A 19922-nucleotide genomic window follows, 5' to 3' on the forward strand; every position below is an offset into this window, starting at 1 on the left:
CTTTTGAATTCTTGTTGCCGGTTTAGAAGCTAAACAGATCAGCTTGGATTTGTTGGATTGTGTATATCATTTACAGTAACCGGCTAATTTTAAAAAACACAATTTTAATCATGTTTTTAAATGTTATTTTAACCGGCTAAAAATTAAACAACATCATCTTTTTGCTCTTGTATATGGTTTTTTCCCAATATTATAATCCCAAATACATACGTGGGATTATAACCCGAGTAATTAGATTTTTTTTAAAATATATATTTGCAATAGTTACAATATATCAATATAACGTAGCGCGATAACCAACCTAGTATTATTTTATTTGGTGTAGAAATGGGAGGTAGGTAAACCGCATTTCAGTATCTCAGAAGGCTACCTATCACACCTTATATCAGAGCATAAACACAATACCCTTTGCAAATTAGATCATAAAAAATAAAGTTACCACAAAGTTATGATTTGAATCCATTTTGTCAGTTTCTCAAATAAAAATGAGAATCAATATTTTCTTTTTATCATGTTTATCGGACACAAAGTGTTTTTTAAATGTATTTTTTTTTAAAATTACATCAAAATATATATTTTTTAATTTTTAATATCAATACATCAAAATTATTAAAAAATTATTAATTTAATATATTTTAAACTTATATGAAATTTTAAAGCACACCCAACACAGTTTTTTAACTCAAAACAAACAGTGCATTAGCAAACTTGATTATTAAAATTGTGAATTTACCAGGTAAATTCGAATTAATTTTAGAAATATTGTTTCTAGTATTTTAAATGAAGCGATATCATGCTATATAAAAAATTAAAAAATCCTTGAAATTTATCTAGGTAGGTCTCATGCGTGTTTAACCTACTCAACTAAATTAATTAAATTTAACCAAGTTAATCTCTAAATTAATTTAAAATAAAACTAAAAAAAATAAGATTTCATATCGATTAATTACCCGGTCGGCCATCGGAACCGTATTGATTTTCATGACAACTAGTACATCTATGTAAAAAAACGAAAGGCAAGGGCAATACATGGAAAAAAGAAATAAACGACAAAAGAGAGCCGTTGAGGTAGATGACGTGGCAGGAAATAGCCGAGGAGGTGATGAAGATAAGTAGAAGTGGAGGATGAGTAAAGAGAAACTCACGTAAACATAAACACACAGGCAGACACGCTTTCCATTTCTTCTTTCTCTCCAAAAAAAAAAAAAAAAAAAAAAACAATTTCAAGCAAGAATCGACGCAGCCTTTTCCCTTTGATTTTTCTTGTAAATATAAATAAATAGATAAATAAAACCAGAAATCCATCAAGAAATAAAGAAAGAAAAAGAGTTAGAATTTGCATCACTTGCTGCTTCTGCTGCTGTTTCTTTGATTTTAAATTATGGATGCCGGAGTAGAATCGTCGCCGGAGACGGGGTTGGTGGTTGGTGGAATTGCGCTTGATTTTCCTGTCAGTGATACGGTATCGTTTTCGTCTCCGAGGAGAATACCGAGAAAGCTTCAAAAAAGACTCTTAGAAGCCAAGACTCCAACAACTAGTAGTGTTGAAGAAATCGAAGCTAAACTTCGACACGCTCATCTCCGTAGACAGGTTCCTTTTTTTTTACTTTTTTTCACTTTATTATTTTCTTATTCTTTTATTCAATTTTAGCCTTTTATTTTCATGATCAAAGAGAGCAACGTTTTAACTTTCGTCTAAATTCATACTCATAATTATTCTTTTTTTTCTCTTTTGATTGATTGTCATAATTATTACCTGTTCTTTTTTTTTTTTTTAAATTTCCGATTTTTTTCTCTTGAAGAAGCGATTTTCTGTTGATTATATTATTTTTATAAAGTCTTATTTTGTGAATGTGATGATTTTATAAGCCATCTGTGTTGTTTTAGCGTGAAAAAAGTGTTTCCTTTTCTTGTTTTGTTTACACAATTCCATGTTAGAACCATTTTTAATTGATATACTACCATTATTTTGGCCATTTGTTTGAGAGCAGCAATTCTATGAGAAGTTGTCAAGCAAGGCTAGACCAAAGCCAAGAAGCCCCTCACGGTGTTCATCTCATGAAGAAGACCTTGCGCAACGCCTTGAAGCAAAGCTTCACGCCGCGGAGCAAAAAAGGTCGTGTCCTTTTTAGTTTTGAGTTATGCCATAGTTTTTAATGGATTATTTACTTATTGTCTTTGACATTAAAGCTTTGTGGTTATCTTTGACGTTAAAGGTTGGTGGTGTGGATTGTTATCCATGTGATCATTAAGCATCTACATGAATTATCATTGTTGTTCAAGGCTCACTCATATTGTGTTGATTCATCACTTACTTCAATGATGGGTCATGATGCTGCTTCCTTAGTTATGATTCATAATTTGTTTTTCTTTTCCTACCTTTTATTGACATTATTGTGAATTTCTTCTTTGTCTCTCTTCTCTATCTACGTTGTCCCTTAAGGTTTTAACCTGAGTTCTCATTCCTAGGATTTCTATGTGTCTTTTACGCTCATAATCCATGGATACTAGTTGACAACACTTGTTCATGCACCGTATATTTTTTTTACAGTTTTTTCACTTGTCCTTATTGCATGTCACCTATCATCAAATGGTATTTCATTTAGTAAACAAATACTGACCCGTGCTATCCTTTTTCTTGACGGCATCTAAAATAATTTTGCCTGAAAATTTCAACTCTAAAAACAGATTGCATTTTTTATTCTCTTCCATATGCACTGCAGACTTATTCTTTTTGGCATATTGCTCTGCATATTTTCTTTTTGTTTTTGCGTTCTAATTTGGTTTCCCTATAGTCAATACAATATGTTAGATTTGCCCATTAAAACAAATTGGAAGAACATTCCCTTCAAACCACTTTATTTTATAAATTTATAATTATTAGTCAAGCTGCATGTTTGGGCTCTGTCAACGAACCATCTCATCCAAAAAGTTCAGTTGTTTGGTGAGGTCTCAAGAATAATTTTATATTACTCTCCAACACACCTCCTCAAGTGAAAGCTATTTGGGCTTGAAACTTGCATAGGTCCACACGACCTTGTACTTAAATTTTTAAAAAATAAAATGGGGGTGGTGAAATTAAACTCGTGACTACTTGATCAACAAGACTCTGATATTATGTCAAAGAACCTTCTTAACTCAAAAATTTAAACTGTCAGGTGAGGTCCAAGAATAGTTTTATATTACTTTTTAACAGGTTCGCATTCTGATATTACAGGTTGAGCATTCTGGCAAATGCTCAGATGCGCCTGGCTAGGTTGCATGAGTTGCGGCAGGCAGCTAAAACTGGGGTGGAGAAGCGTTTTGAGAGAGAAAGGGAGAGGCTTGGAACAAAAGTGGAGTTACGGGTTCAGCAGGCTGAAGCAAATAGAATGCTTATGCTCAAGGCTTACAGGCAAAGAAGGGCCACATTGAAGGAGAGAACATCCCAATCATTATTGCGAAGAAGGGCTCGGGAAAGTAAGTACAAGGAGCGTGTACGTGCAGCAATTAACCAAAAGCGTGCAGCCGCTGAAATGAAGCGTATGGGATTGCTGGAAGCAGAAAAGAAGAGGGCATGTGCTAGGTTGTTGCAAGTTCAGCGAGCAGCCAGGTCTGTCTCTCACCAACGTGAGATTGAGAGGAGGAGAATGAGGGAAAAGCTGGAAGATCGACTGCAAAGGGTAAAGATATTGTCTGAACTCTGAAATTAATAACTGTTATCTTCTTATATTCAATTGTAAGCTGGTTGCCTTTGTTTTGCTGCTCATTTCCTGGGCTTTTCGTTGAGTTTTATGATAATCAGGCAAAGAGACAAAGAGCAGAATTTTTGAGGCAAAGAGGACTTCAGCATAGTTCAGTTCGGGTAAACTGGAATAAGATGCACCAGCAGGCTGATCTCCTTTCTAGAAAATTAGCAAGGTATATAATCTGCACTTGCTATCTTGTGAAGTTTTGGTGAATCTGCCAAACATTAGCCCTGTACAAAAACATCTGGCTTGCTCTTTAGTATAAATTTCACCTGAATAATGTATACTTGCTCACGTTCTTTTAGGTGCTGGAGGCAGTTCCTTAGGTCAAGGAGAACTACCATAGACCTGGCAAAAGACTATGATGCCTTGAAAATCAATGAGAACTGTGTGAAGTCAATGCCATTTGAGCAACTAGCTCGTCTGATTCAATTGACTGGTACTCTTCAGACTGTAGAAGGTCTACTTGATCGTCTTGAGAGCCGCTTTAGAGTCTCAATGGCTGTTGCTGCCATGGATCATCCTTCCAGCTTGGACAACATTGATCACCTTCTCAAAAGAGTTGCCACCCCTAAGAAAAGGACCACTCCCAGGTCTTATACAAGGAGTAGAGAGGCCAAAAAAGTAGGTGCCTCTGGGGAGTCTGCCAGACGTGCCGCTAAAATGTCAAGGTATCCAGTGAGAATAGTTCTTTGTGCCTACATGATTTTAGGTCATCCAGATGCTGTTTTCAGTGGTCAAGGGGAGCGTGAGATTGCTCTGGCCAAGTCTGCTGAATCTTTCATCCGAGAGTTTGAGTTGTTGATAAGGATTATACTGGATGGGCCCATGCACAGTTCTGATAAGGAGTCTGAATCCATTTCACAGAAACATTGCACGTTCAGGTCTCAGCTTGCAGCTTTTGATAAAGAATGGTGCTCCTACTTGAATTGCTTTGCGGTGTGGAAGGTTAAGGATGCTCAGTCATTGGAGGAGGACTTGGTGAGAGCTGCTTGCCAGCTTGAGCTCTCTATGATCCAGAAATGCAAGCTCACCCCAGGAGGGAGTAGTGATATTCTTACTCATGATATGAAAGCCATTCAGAATCAGGTCTTATCTTTATCCACTTAAATAGTAGCTGATGTACATGACATGAACAAATGTTGTCACATTAAAATGGTTTTGAAGTAAAAAAAAAGAGAGACCTTTTTTTTTCTTTTATAGTGATGTGAAAGTCTTGGATAATTGCTGCCCTTTCAACTCTTGGCATGTACCATTAATTGCGTTTACCTTTGTTATTGAAAGGGGATGTTCGAGTAATTGAACAAATGATCATCTGAATTTAGATTGATTTTTGTTAAGCGTTTTGATAAAGTATTCATGCAGAATGTTCCTTCCCATATTGGTATTTTCATTAAGATGATTGTCTTTTAATTGTTTCAATACAGGTTGCAGAAGATCAAAAACTTATAAGGGAAAAGGTACAACACCTGAGTGGAGATGCTGGTATTGGGCGAATGGAAATTGCACTATCTGAAACCCGATCAAAGTATTTTCAAGCCAAGGAAAATGGAAGTCCAGTAGGGTCACCAATAATGCATCTTCCATCTCCTAGCATGCCCCTATATGCTCCTTCTGTTGCTAACACTGCTAATAGAAATAATGTGAGTGATGGTATTCAGAGGCCAAGCCATGTAGTTCGCTACTTATTCAGAGAAGATACCTCCTCAGCTAAAGAATTTGGTTCCTCTGCAAGTAGCAGCTGTTGCTTAGATGGTCCATCAGGTTCTGCTGTTGGAAAATCATTAACAGAGAATGAATTGATCGTAAATGAATTTCTCCATGAGAAACGCCATGGTTTTGTTGATAGATTCAATATTTCTGACAAAGATGAAAGTAGTATCAAGGTTTGTGCATTAAGACAACTATAATCATTAACCAATAATCAATCCATTGGAAGATATTGAAATTGGCATAATCATATCTCCATTAGTTTCATTACTTCTTTTTTATTTTATTATTTTGTTTGCAGTTGCATGCTTTGGGAATAATGGTTGCTCCTCCTATAAAGCTCCTATGATATTAATATACTGTTTTGTGGAAGCTTGTTAAAAAGTGATTTTGCTATCATTTATTAAGTCTAAGCCTCTAAAGTTTATTCAAACTTTGACATTTATCACAACTCTGTCTAGATTTCACTGGAAACTCTTATCAATAATCAAAACAATTTTTAGAATTTAAATGCTAATTTTCCCTGCTCACCTTATTGCTTTCAGGCAAAGGTGAGAGAGACAATGGAGGCAGCTTTCTGGGATAGTGTCATGGAATCAATGAAACAGGATGAGCCCAAATATGATCGGGTCGTTCAACTTGTGGGGGAGGTGAGGGATGGAATTCAGGAGCTGGCTCCAGAGAGCTGGAAACAAGAGATTGTTGAAGCTATTGATCTAGATCTTCTCTCTCAGGTGGGGATCTTTTCCTACTACTAGGGTGTTATATCTGTTGCAATACTAATTTCCCTTCTCTTATTATTAGGTTCTAAAGTCAGGTAACCTGGACATTGGTTACTGTGGAAAGATTCTAGAGTTTGCATTAGTTACGTTGCAGAAACTCTCCTCTCCAGCCCAGGAGGATGTAATGAAGGCTCTGCATCAGAAATTGTTGAAAGAGTTGGCTGAGACTTGTCAGACCCAAGATGAATCGAAGCATCCACATATTGCTGCAATGATCAAGGGTCTACGCTTTGTGCTGGAGCAGATTCAGGTCTGCATATTCATTCATACCTTTTCTTTTGTTCTTGCTCTAGGCTCATGTATTGCTCTTCTGAGTCAACTTTGCAGGAACTTATTTCTGGTCATTTCAGACAGAATGAAAAATGTCTTATATTTGCTTCAATATACATGATCATTCATGTTTTCGGGGAAAACACTGCTAGAAAATTTTCCTATTTAGCATGTATTTTTGTGGATCATATCTGCTGTAATGTCCATATAACAGAATACGAGCACCTCTCTACAGCCAATCTCTGTATTATATGTGATCAACTGCTTGACATTCATAGCCTTTTCTTTTCCTGTTCGCTGCTTTCTATTTGTGTTGGCCACATTATATTTTCTTGCTGAACCTAATACGCTTTTGAGAGTTACAGTTATCTGAATGATCTACATATTTGACAGGCTCTCAAGCAAGAGATTAGTAAAGTACGAATAAGGATGATGGAGCCTTTGTTAACAGGTCCTGCTGGTTTGGATTACCTTAGAAAAGCCTTTGCCAAGCATTATGGGTCTAATTCGGATGCCTGTATCTCTCTACCGCTGACAATGCAGTGGCTTTCATCTGTTAAGAATAGTGAAGATCAAGAGTGGGAAGAGCACAAGAATTCTCTCTTTTCTTTGAAGAGCCATGACAGTTCATCACAGGTTTCTGTACCTCTCACTACCCTTAGAACCGGTGGAAGCTTTCTGGCCAAGACAAATGGCAGTGCAATGGGCTCTACTTCTGTACCTTCAGAGACAGGTATGCCAGCTACTTGGTAAAAATTGTAAATTCATACACAATATCTAGATCTTTGCAAAGTTGACAAGAAAGTTTGTCATGACATGAGCTTGTTTAGTAGTTTGCTTGAAAATGAAAAGCGTCAGTTATCTTGTATGGTAATTACATTTCTTCCAACATCCTCATTTTTTATCCTGTTTCAATCAGATAACCAACAACCAGAACCAGAATGCACTGGTGAAAGAATTGATTTGTTGGTGAGGCTTGGATTGTTGAAGATTGTGAGTGGGGTTTCTGGTCTGACAAAAGAAACTTTGCCTGAAACTTTTATGCTAAACCTGTCTCGGTTGAGGTCTGTGCAGGCTGAAATTCAGAAAATGATAGTAATTTCTACCAGGTAAGTGATCCACAGACCGTCCTTTGAGATGCTACTTCAAAATTTTCTAACAACACTGCCTTTTTGAGACCAGATGGATTGATTGGAAAGATACTCCCTCATTGTTTTCTATTTCCATTTCTTTGGGGCTGCATTTTGTGTAGAGCTTTCTCATGTATCTTTATTTGGTGTAAGAGTGTTACTAACGGATCTGAAACTTAATGATATGCAGCATTCTTGTTTACCAGCAAACTCTCCTGACAGAGCGAGCGGTAAACAGCAATGCAGACATGGAGAGCATTCTATTAGAGCGCAGTAATAAATTGTCAGAAGTCCTAGACCGTGTTGATGATGTAGGTATTGAAGAAATAGTCGAAGTAGTGAGCGGGTTCTCGCAAAATGATGAGGAGCATAAGCCAAGAAAGTTAGTCATGGCTAGGATGTTAGCAAAGAGCTTGCAGGCCGGGGATCCTGTTTTTGAAATAGTTTCCCGCGCTGTTTATCTGGCTCTAAGGGGAATTGTGCTTGGGGGCAGTGGACCCTGGGGAAGAAAATTGTCACAGACGGCACTCCGGTCAATTGGAGCTGTCATGCTGGCAGAAAGAGTGGTGGCAACTGCTGAAGTATTAGTGGTGGCAGCTACCGTATCAATCGGCGTTCACAGGCCATGGTATATAACTCTGACCGATAACATGTGATGTATTCGTGCTGTGTAAGAGAGGTGAATAAATAATTCATGCACGCCTGTACAGGGAACTGTGTGTAAGTAAAGCTTGTGATTAATTGCAGTTGTAGATTGGGATAACGTGGGGGTGTGATGTAAGAATTCTTCTCGTGTAATGGAACAAGAAGATGCTGTAAATATTATTATTTAAGATAAAGCTTCTGCTTGTTTATTTTTTTTTAAAAATAAAGTTTCATATAAATCCTTAAAGAGAATTTATTAGGTATGAATGCATTGAAGAACTAGTCAATATATAAGAAAAAAAGATTTATAATTTTTTTTGTTAGGTTATATTGAATTTGGAAATAATGTAAAGCTAATGTTACTATTTTTGGGACTAAATTAATAAAACTCTTGAATGAAGGAATCTCCTGGAAAATATAATTTAGGATTATTATATAATGATAGTGATTACAGTAGGAAAAACACTGTAATTTTTAATAATTATTAATTTTAAGAGAGAATCATCTGATGGTAAACGGCCATAAATACACGGATATATCTCATCTATTAATTATTTTATATCTTTAGTTTTTATTTTAGTGCAATTAACATTAACATGGCTTAATAATCAAATAAACTAAATTATAACTTCCGGACCTTTATACAAAATTACTTTGATTAAAAAATAGAAAAAATCAATTTAATAAATTTCAAGTTTTCAAAACAGTCCCTCTAGTTTAGACATTGCAAATAATTGATCTAATGCGTTATAAATGCCTTCAGATTGCGGGTGTGATTCATCACCAGCCAAAAACTCGTGAAACTGGCCCTCAACTTCTACAATGCTACGCCCAGGGATCTTCTTCACCCTCCTCTCCCTCATCATTCGTCTTGCCATTTTGACATCACCCCATCTTCTCCCATTGGCCCAAATATTAGCTAGCAGAACATAGATACCGCTGTCTTCAGGGTCCAGCTCCAAGAGTCTAGGAGCAGCAATCTTAGCTACTTCAACATTCCCATGCATCCTACAAGCATGGACCAGGGCACCCCATGCAGCTGCACTTGGCTCCATTGGCATCTTGGTTATTAGCTCGTATGCATCTTCTAGGAGTCCAACTCGACCGAGTAAATCGATCATACAAGCATAGTGTTCATTCTTGGGTTCTATACCATACTTTCGTTTCATGTTTTGAAAATACTCTCGACCTTCGGCAACTAAGCCACCATGACTGCAAGCTGACAGGACACCCACCAAAGTAATATCATCTGGCTTAAACCCTCCACTTATCATTTGCTCAAAAACATTCAGAGCTTGCTTAGCGTGCCCATGAGAAGCATAAGCAGTAATCATGGAATTCCAGGAGACCAAGTTTCTCTCTGGCATGTCATTAAAAACTTTTGCAGCTTCATGTAGGACTCCGCATTTAGCATACATGTCTATGAGCGCATTTGCTAAGATCACACTAATTTCGTTGTATCTCATTCTGACGTAGTTTCGATGGATCCACTGACCAACATCAAGGCAACCCAATTGACCACAAACAGGGAGCACACAAGCTAATGTATTCTCCATTGGAACAAATGCAGCCTCCAACATGTTGTGAAACAATTCTAAAGCTTCCTTTGGTTGGTTATTTTGTGAATACCCAGCAATCATGGCATTCCAAGAAACCACATTCCTCTCAGGCATCTCATTAAACAATGTTCTCGCCATCTCTAGCTCACCGTTTTTAGCATACCCGTTAACCATACTTGTCCATGAGAACACATCTCTAATCCCCATGGTATCAAAAATCTCTCTAGCAGAATCCAAGCAGCCACATTTCACATACATATCCAAGATTGCATTCATCAGATTTAAGCTACGAGTCACATTCCTTGTTTTTACATACTCGTGAAAAGTCTTCCCCAATATCAAATCCCCCTTCTGGGAGCAAGATGAAAGAACTGCAATCATAGTAACCTCATTTGGCTCGACACCACCATACATTAACATGGAGTCAAAAAGTTTCAAGGCCTCATCAAACCATTTATGCTTAGAATACCCATCAATCATAGAAGTCCAAGACACAACATCTCTTTCAGAGATTTCATCAAACACTTGACGAGCTAAACCCAAACAACCACGCAAACCATAAAAATGAACCAACCCGTTCTGAACCAACAAAGTATAAACAAAACCCATCTTCCAAACAACACAATGAACTGATTTTCCTTCTAAAACTTCCAAAGACTGCTCGCACGCCTTGAGCGCGAAAACAAAACTCCTACAGTCCATTTCAACACCTTTCTGAACCATTTGGCAGAAAAACAAGAAGCCAATTTGGCCCATTTTGGCTTTAGAGTAGCCTCTAATCATGGTATTCCAAATATAAGTATTGGGGTATTGTAACTGGGAAAACAGAAGATGGGCATGGTTTATATCTCCAGAGTCAGAGAGAGCGCAAAAGGCTAAGACACGACTAACTGGGAAAGTGTGGGTAATGAGAGCGGTTTTTGTCATGTGAGCTTGGATTTGCTTCAATTGAAGCATTGAAGTGCATGATTCCATTGCTAAGAGAATTGGGTGAGTGATTATGGTGTTGGTTGGTGAGTTCCATTTGGTTGGTTTTGTTGTCGTAGTCGATGAGAATTGCTTTAGAGACTGAAATGTGAGAGAAGAGATTAAAGTGGCGGTGGCGGTGGCTACACTTCTTGAAGAAGACAATAATTGGTTCATATGAATGGACTTTCTGTTCTTTGCCTGAAATGTGAATTTTTAAAGTTTGAAGGCTGATTTTGATTCTAATATTTAATTACAGTAGAAAAAACTTATTTACCTTTTAACCTTTTTCTTATTTTTTTTTAATAATAATAATAATAATTATTATTTTATTATTATTTTATCTACTTGAGTCACTGATTTTTTTCATATTTAAATTACTATTGTTAATTAATAATAAATGGCTTACAATTTTTTAGAAACGATGGAAAAAAACTGTATATTTAGTGTCTAATTTTTTAATATTTTTTATTTGAATTCTAAATTTTTATTATTCTACTATTTGAATATCTTAAATTTAGTATTTTCTATTTGAACAATATTTATTTTGTTGGATATTTACATGTATGCTATCTCGTAACTAGGTACTAATAAGAATTTGTAAGAAAACAAGAATTAAAAAAAAAAAATCGGCAGAGAAAAAGAAAAGTTAATAATTATTGGTCTAAGCTTTTCCTAATCTTTTGTTATATATCACATCTTGGTTTAAGCTTCTTCAATTATAGCTTTCAACTTCTCTTTTAAAATACTATTATTAACATTTTACGAGTGTTTGAAATTACAAGAAATTCTACATTTGAGTGTCTATTTTGATTGGGTATTTTGTGTTTTAAAAATACATTTTACTTAAAAAAATATAAAATTAATATTTTTAGTACTTTTTCATAGTTTTGAAGTAAAAAATAAAACAAGTCTAAAAAAATTATTTTGAGATGTTTTTAAATAAAAAACACTTTTAAAAAGCATCATCGATAATAACAATTCATTTTTTTTTCTTTCTTGTTGGTATTTTTGGGTTGTACTAGAGTATTCTTGAACCTTGAAGACTAATCCCTTTTATAGCATTATCAAGCTTCTAATCTACTACTAGTATCATAGTTATTAGACTCGACTTGATCTGATAAGTTGATTTGAGACTTAGACAACCCAAAACCCTAACTAATTCTAATAAAGAAAAAAATCAGGGTTGATTTGAGACTTGGACAATCCAAAACCCTAACTAGTTCCAATGAAGAAGAAAATCAGGGTTGCATTGGGCTCGTGGAGACCTAACCCACGTGACTTGTTGCAACCAAATAGAAACCTCATCTTTTTTTTTTTTTTTAAGAAAAAAGTAATTTACAAATACTTATTTGTTAAGAGGTGGAACAAATTATCTTGGATGATTGTTCCCGAAAACAAAGTAAATTTACGAACACCAAAACCAACATATTTATCTACGACAGGAATTGATTGGCAAACACTTTTCACGGGTGGGTGCTTTTTTCGCCCGCCAAGCCAAAAAATTATAATGCAAACACCTAGCCCCACATTTCTTGTTTAGGTGGGTTGTTCCTCGAAGCAAAGCATCTAAAATAGTACAATCCTACCACTCTTTCTGCTTGCTAATTAATATTAAAATTTATTATATTAATACTATAAAATTTTATTAGTATATATATATATATATTTTATATTCATAAAAAAAATTATATTTTTTAATGTAAGATAAAAAAGTTTTTTTGATTTAAATACTTCAATTTAAAAAAAAAAAATGAATAAAAAACCTTTTAAAATAAATTTTTAAGCTTCATTGTTTATAACATATATAGCTTACATTCACATAAATTATTTTTAATTTTTATATGTGAGATAATATAATTTCAAATATATTTTTTTAATTTTTTTTAGATTAATCTAAATTAATCTATATGATTTGGTACCCGACTTCTTGATTGGATAAACCTCGGAACAGGTTTGAGGAATCTTTATTTGAATTCTTGTTCAAGAAGTTCTTTGTTCTTCGACGTAAAAGTAGTTTTGCACTCATTCTTTCTACCACAAGTTTCTTTGCTTTCTGCTTCTGGTTGGGGCCAATTTTGATATTCAATTAAATCTATTTTTTGACTTAATCAGGAAAAAAAAGGAGAGAAGTTTCTCTTCTATGTTACATATTTGATTCAGTGCTTTTTATTAACTCATGCTTACTATTCTCATTTAGTTGTTTGAATTTTAAAGCACTGAAAATAATGAAGAAGATATATACCTAGTTGTAATTTTGTTTTTCAATTTCATTACAAATAATAATAAATTCTCAGTTTCGGTCACATGAATGAATAATTCAAGTGTTGTTGCCTGTTGGTGAGCAATTTCTGAGACATTTCAATTGTTGGGGTTATAATCTATATATAATTTTTTTTTTGGCAAATAATATAAGTTAAATACACACAACAATCACGAGTATAAGAGAAATCAATCACAAAAACACAACTAAGAAATATCAAATTTACGTGAAAATAACTTCATCATATAAAAAAGAATACAAGGAGAAACTTTGAAATAATCTACTATAATAAAGAAAGCAATATGCAATCACTAAAGTTATGAGATCAATGAAGTCTCCATGTTCTTGTAAAGCTCAATGCCATTATTAGATCACCATCTTGAACACTATAGTTATCTATGATTGTTATATTAATTCTAGAAAAAAAACCCTAATATTTACTGCCACAAATTTCATTGCTTCTTCATTATAACAATCCAAAAAACCCCTTTTCTTTTCTCTTTTATTACTCTCTCTTAGTGTAAATCCCCGGTCTGAATTTTTCAATATTAAAAAAAAGGGCTGAGATGGAATGTCCGGCTTGGAAACCCCCGGTTAAAGGATTTCATGGTATTAATGAAATATTAAGAATTTAACCCAGTAATGCAAGGGTTAATTTTTAAAATTATAAATTAAACTAAATGAAGAGGGGGTGAAATTGAATAAGAGGAAGGATAAATAACACTAATTTAATAGAAAGAGAGAATCTTGTGGGGAAAAATAAAAACATAAAGGCAAATAGAGTAAAATTGCAAATAGCAAAAAGTTGACTATAAATGCCCCCCTCTCATTGTTGCCCGGGGGGGCGGGTTATGGTTTTCTTGGTTAAACCTTAGTAAATCTTGGAAAATAAAATTAAAGAGGGTTAGTTTTAGTAATCAAAAGGAATTAAAAGAAGATTTGAGTTAGAAAAAGTGAAGGTTTTCTAGGATTTATTGAGTATTGAGGGATGGTTCTGGGAGGAGAAGAGAAAAAGTGAGGAAAAAACTAGGTTCTTGGTTGATTTCTACTCTTTTATTGGTGATTAAGACGTAAGAAGTATAAATTATTTGATTTAGTTTTGTTGTGGATTTATGCACTTTAATGAAATGTTAACTATTATGGAAAGTTAGGGTTCATGAAGAATTGTTTAAAATTGTTTATTTAACACTTGATACATGTTAAATGGGTAACAAAAGGAATGAGTAAAGAGTAAATTTAGGAAACAAAAAATTAAATAGGGGCATGCTCCGCCATGGTAGGGATTTCGGCCAAGCTTCAAGCTTGGGTATAGGGAGATTTGATTCATTTGGTTTAATTACCTTGATAATTGATTTAACAAATCAAGACTTGCTAAATGAGGGATGCATTTAATATGGTTTAATTATTAGAATATCGAGTTAAATTATGCTTGAATAAAGGTATAATAAATGAATTATGATGATTTGGTTGTGTGAGAGTTAAGAGAATCCTTGATTTTCATGGGTATAATCTGGCTAAATTGGACAATAAAGAAGAGTAATAAATTGATCTGAATCACCTATGTAAATATCATGAAAATGTGTTTTCAAAATAAATTGTGCTGTGATGATGACAAATTGTATGAAGAAAAAGAAAATAATTTTTAGGTGTTGAGAATTACGGTGGAGGAACCTAGATATGGTTCCTAAGTTTAAAAATAAAATAAAATTTAATGGAAATAAGTTAAATAATGTGATGGCAAGGATACTGTTCAGTTAAATCACAATTTAAAGTGGGTCTAGGGACGTCACGAATAAAAGGTAGTTGTCCTACACCTTAATATTTTAATTAAATCATTTTAAAATATTTTATCTGTAATTTTTTTAATGTATAAGTTATGGGTAGTTTATAAAAAAAAAAAAAGGTGAAAAAAAAAGAAAATGAATTTGATTCCTCATTCCAAGTCATGGAGGCTAATGATGTCAATAAATTTATTGGCATCAACATTAACAAAGTGCACAATCAACAATATTAAGGAACTTGAATAGCTACTCCGGGTTTGGAAGGCTAATGATACAAATGGATTACATTTATATTGATATTTTTAAAATTTGGCTTGCCATTTAATTAAATCATTTAAAATATTTTATCTATAATTTTCTTTAATGTACAATTTATGGGTAGTGTATAAAAAAGAAAAAAAAGGTGAAAGAAAAAAAAAAGTGAATTTGATTCGTCATTCCAAATCATAAAGGCTAATAATGTTAATAAGTATATTGACATCGACATTAACAAAGTGCACAATCAATAATATTAAGAAACTTGATTAGCTACTCCGGATTTGGAAGGCTAATGATACCAATAGGTTATATTTATATTGACATTTATTAAATTTGGCTAGTCATTTAATTAAATTATTTAAAATATTTTATCTGTAAATTTCTTTAATGTACAAGTTATGGGTATTGTATAAAAAGGAAAAAAAAGGTGAAAGAAAAAAAAAGTGAATTTGATTCACCATTCCAAGTCATAGAGGCTAATGATGTCAATAAGTATATTGGCATCGACATTAACAAAGGGCACAATCAACAATATTAAGGATCTTGATTAGCTACTCTGGATTTGGAAGGCTAATGATACCAATATGTTATATTTATATTGATATTTATTAAATTTGGCTAGTCATTTAATTAAATCATTTAAAATATTTTATCTGTAAATTTTTTTAATGTACAAGTTATGGGTAGTGTATAAAAAGGAAAAAAAAGGTGAAAGAAAAAAAAAGTGAATTTGATTCACCATTCCAAGTGATGGAGGCTAATGATATCAATAAATATATTGGAATCAACATTAACAAAGGGCATAATCAACAATATTAAGGATCTTGATTAGCTACTTCGAGTTTGGAAGGCTAATGATACCAATGGGCTACATTTGTATTGACATTTCTTAACTTTGATTAGTCATTCCCGGCTTGGGAGATTAATGATGCAAATAAGTTACATTGATATTGATATTTTTTTCATTCCTGGTTTGGGAGATTAATGATACCAATGAGTTATATTGGTATTGACACTGGTTAAAATTTTGTTAGTCGTTCATAGTTTGGAAAACTAATGATACCAATAGATTACATTGGTGTAACATCTCCAACTTTTAATTACAAATTATCAGTTACAGTCCACCATGATTAGATTTAAAACCAAGGATTTTTTTTTGTTCTTATATCATTCATTATTTCATTAGGTCAAATCTTAACGTGATATTTTTAATTCCACTAAAATTCAGTAGAGTTTCTCCTAGATTTTAGCACTTTCAAATGTCAACATCATTTATCATTCACAATTATCACAAGTTAAACATATAATCGAATCGTCTAGTAATCATTATCATATTTAATCTAGTCATCATAAAACTTTTTTTTTCCTCTACAATAAATATATAATTAAGATATAAGAGAGTAGTAAAAGAAAACTCAAATATTCCTATATAAAAATAAAAAGTGCTATTATGCAATAATATTACTACATGGTTATAAGAATAAAATATTTCATGCTATTAACATTCAGATTCATATGCATATAAAAAGACATTTTCAAAATTATAATACATGAGAAGTTGTAAAAATTCCTACAACAACCTTAATAGTTACTAATCAAAACACAAAAGTAGTCTATTGCTCGGTATGAATGAGAAAAGATTCTAAAATCAAAATTTGATTATTTAATGAGAAACATTGTTTAATGACCAATATAACAAAACAAGGTTATATTTATTTATTTTATTTTTATTTCTTTTGTTATAATAACATAACATGAAAGTGAACTCTTTATCCAGTGAATACCTTAAAAGTATCCAATTTATATAGTGTCTTTATTTTTCATTATTGTTATTTAAACCTCTAAATAACATATCATCTTGGTCATTAGATATCCTGATGCCTCTAGCATTGCTTGTGCACTAGTCAATCTTAATTCTGGTCATCAAGTGCACCGACGCCTTTAGTACCACTCAAGGTACTAGTCATATTTAATCTTTGTTGTCAGATTCATTGACACCTTGAGTACCACTTAGGGTACTAGTCAAGGTCAGTTTCGATCATTAGATTAACTGATGTCTTTAGTACCACTCAAGGTATTAGTCAAATTCAATCCACTTTACTTTTTTTTTTTTCCAACATCATCCTCAACTTAGATATACAAAAACACTTTAAGAATTTATCATAAACTAATATTCAAAACTATAATATAAAAATATGGCAAAGAGGATAACACCTACCTAGTGCATGTTCTTGTACTATCACTCCTAATTGTTTCTCTGACCCAACAACTTTCCCTATATCATTATGGTTATGATTATTATTAGATTTCAACCATCAACCACATTTTAGTTCTATTCTCATTCAAATATTAACAAGAAAAACTTTCAAAATCACACACACACACACACACACACACACATATCCTTTATATTCATACTCATTTTCTTAGTTTTCATGTTAAAATTATCTATTAACAATAATTCAAAGCAACATTAGAAATTTGTAAAATCTTGATTGGTTTAGTCTACTCAACCCTAAACACTTTTGGTATTTTAATTATATCTAGAGTTGTAAAGCTTTGTTTTGGGCATGGTTAGTATTTTCAGGAAGCCAAGATGTAAGGCTACAACTTTCATAAAGGAAGCAATACCTAGTTCTGCTATTTACCTTCTGAAATGTATCCTTAACAATAGCATACCCATTCAACCTAATAGAAATCTAATTTGACATTCCTTTCATTATTTGTCCATAATGGAAGTTTTCAACTCCAAATAAAGTAAGGTCAATTTTATTTGAAATTTAACACCTCAAGCTACAACTTTCATGAAGAAATATATTTCAAACTCCCTTACTTGTGTGTCCTAACTCCTATTGTAACTCAGGTGACAAAACTGTCAAAATTTTAGCTTACAAGTCTAAAACACAATTAAAATATTTTAATGTATTCTTTCATCATTTATGATAGCCATTTCTATCCTACAAATCTCTTAACATTATTGATACACAAGTTTCCTATAATCAACTTACTCATATCCATCCTTTAATCAAAATGACTTATTATAGAAGAAAAATGCAATTCCTTTAATTTTCTCACACACTCAATTCACTTTATTACTGTGAACTCAATTCAAACAAGAATTTAACAACTTATAGTCTCCTCCCCTTTAAATCATTCTCTTGGTTGACACTTTATGGCCTAGAAAAGTGACTATTAAATTCTCATTTTTTAGGGACTTACTTATAATTCAATTTCCTAATACAACACACATCATCTTTAAATACAATTCCCCTAATAATTTCATCAAACAAACTTATTCCTCAAATTCTTTCCCCTTGGTTGAACCTTGGCAAGTGATGGGAATAAGTTTTCTTTTTTTATTTTCTTCTAAATTAAATCATCACCCATTTAAGATTCATGTATATAAGCATTATTCGAACACTACATTAAACATTTAATTAACCATTCATTCAAACCCACTTTCCATAATGCATTTTCTAATAAAAATATATCATTACATAACATAAATATAATTAAATCTTAGATTAAAGCTTCTCACCTCTTAAACACAAGAATTTGAAAGAAAGAAAGTATTGAAAACAAGTTTTCCTTCCCTCTTAGTTTTTCCTCCCAAACCTACTACTTTTTATGTCAAATTCCTCTAGGATTTCTTCATTTTTTTCTAGCTTAATCTCCTCATAATCCCTTCTTACCCCTTTAATTTTAGTATAAAAGTATGAATTTAGGTAGAATAGTGAAGAAAACTTGAGAAAAAAAATCTTTTCCTCTCTTCTTCTTTAAGCAACTAGCTACTTATGCTTATATACTCACTTTTTTTTTTTATTTTTTATTTTATAACCTTTATAGACAATAATGCTCATCCCTTTAATAATAAAGTATTTTTTGTTTAACTGGGTATTCTGTCTCGTTGACCTAACTAATTTGAATAAAATATAGTGTTTTTTTTATTTTTCATTTTATTATTAACATAAAAAATCCCTCATTTTAATTTAACCCATTTTATTTCCGAATCAAAATTTTAATACGTATGAACTCATAAAATTCTATCCGAGGGTTTACAATTGGTATTGACAATTCTTAGATTTGATTAATAGTTTCCAATTTGGAAGAGTAATGATACCAATGAGGTTTATTGGTGTCGACATTGATATGAAATGTATAAGTGGAAAATATGTTTGAGTAGTTGTTCTTAGGATAAGGAAAGATGAATGATGTAAATGAGTTCATTAACATCGATATGAAAAATTAGAATGAAAGATAAAAAGAATGATAAGTAAAATTGTGTCATGACATGCACGATGTTAGATGATGGGTATATATCTTTGATCAAGGGAGTTTTGGATGTGTTGGGATTAATCATAAAAATATGATTAATAGAGTTCAGGAGTCGCCACCTAGTATTTGGTAACTATAAAATCTAATGATCTACATAGTCTAGATAAATGGACTAGTTATGTATTAGGAAGATGTATCACTCATAATGCACCCTATCTATGGTAAACTGCATTGTTGATTGATTATTGTAAGTCAAGTTTTTATTTGTTGGTCTATTTAAGGTTTAAGAAAAGTCATTCTCGGTAAAAAGTCTTTATATTATCAAGTTAAAATCTAAACATTCTAAAGCCCAAAAGAATTATGTAAAATGAATATTCCAAAAATTAAAAAAAATTGATTGATTTTTATGATATTTTTGAATTTTTAGCCAAATTATAATGGTAAATCACAAACTTGTTATGACTTCTTTTTTTGTGTTTTTTAAAGTATGATGAAAATACAATTTTTTTTTTTAATGAAATATGCATGAAAGTTTTTAGAATTTGGCCATATACA

At 32.7% G+C, this 19922-nt stretch overlaps 2 protein-coding genes across 3 annotated transcripts; one reads left to right on the forward strand and one right to left on the reverse strand.

Annotated features, from left to right (window-relative positions):
* Nucleotides 1-1143: 1143 nt before the first annotated feature.
* Nucleotides 1144-8459, forward strand: LOC118038822 (uncharacterized). 2 transcript variants are annotated; one of them, XM_035045260.2, is made up of 11 exons: nt 1144-1591; nt 1992-2116; nt 3218-3662; nt 3785-3900; nt 4034-4817; nt 5156-5614; nt 5984-6172; nt 6243-6470; nt 6884-7223; nt 7410-7599; nt 7811-8459. In XM_035045260.2, exons 1-11 carry the CDS (start codon nt 1382-1384, stop codon nt 8274-8276), a joined length of 3552 nt encoding a protein of 1183 aa, XP_034901151.1. In that variant the 5' UTR covers nt 1144-1381; the 3' UTR covers nt 8277-8459. The 2 variants fall into 2 exon arrangements, with proteins under 2 accessions (XP_034901151.1, XP_073265037.1); XM_073408936.1 differs by having other exon boundaries at nt 5990-6172.
* Nucleotides 8460-8963: 504 nt separating this feature from the next.
* On the reverse strand, nt 8964-10799 carry LOC118038821 (pentatricopeptide repeat-containing protein At2g22410, mitochondrial). Its single transcript, XM_035045259.2, has one exon. It carries the CDS (start codon nt 10797-10799, stop codon nt 8964-8966), a length of 1836 nt encoding a protein of 611 aa, XP_034901150.2.
* Between the last annotated feature and the right edge of the window lie 9123 nt (nt 10800-19922).

Source organism: Populus alba, chromosome 4 (genome assembly GCF_005239225.2).
Source record: "Populus alba chromosome 4, ASM523922v2, whole genome shotgun sequence".
Classification (NCBI taxonomy): Eukaryota; Viridiplantae; Streptophyta; class Magnoliopsida; order Malpighiales; family Salicaceae; genus Populus; species Populus alba.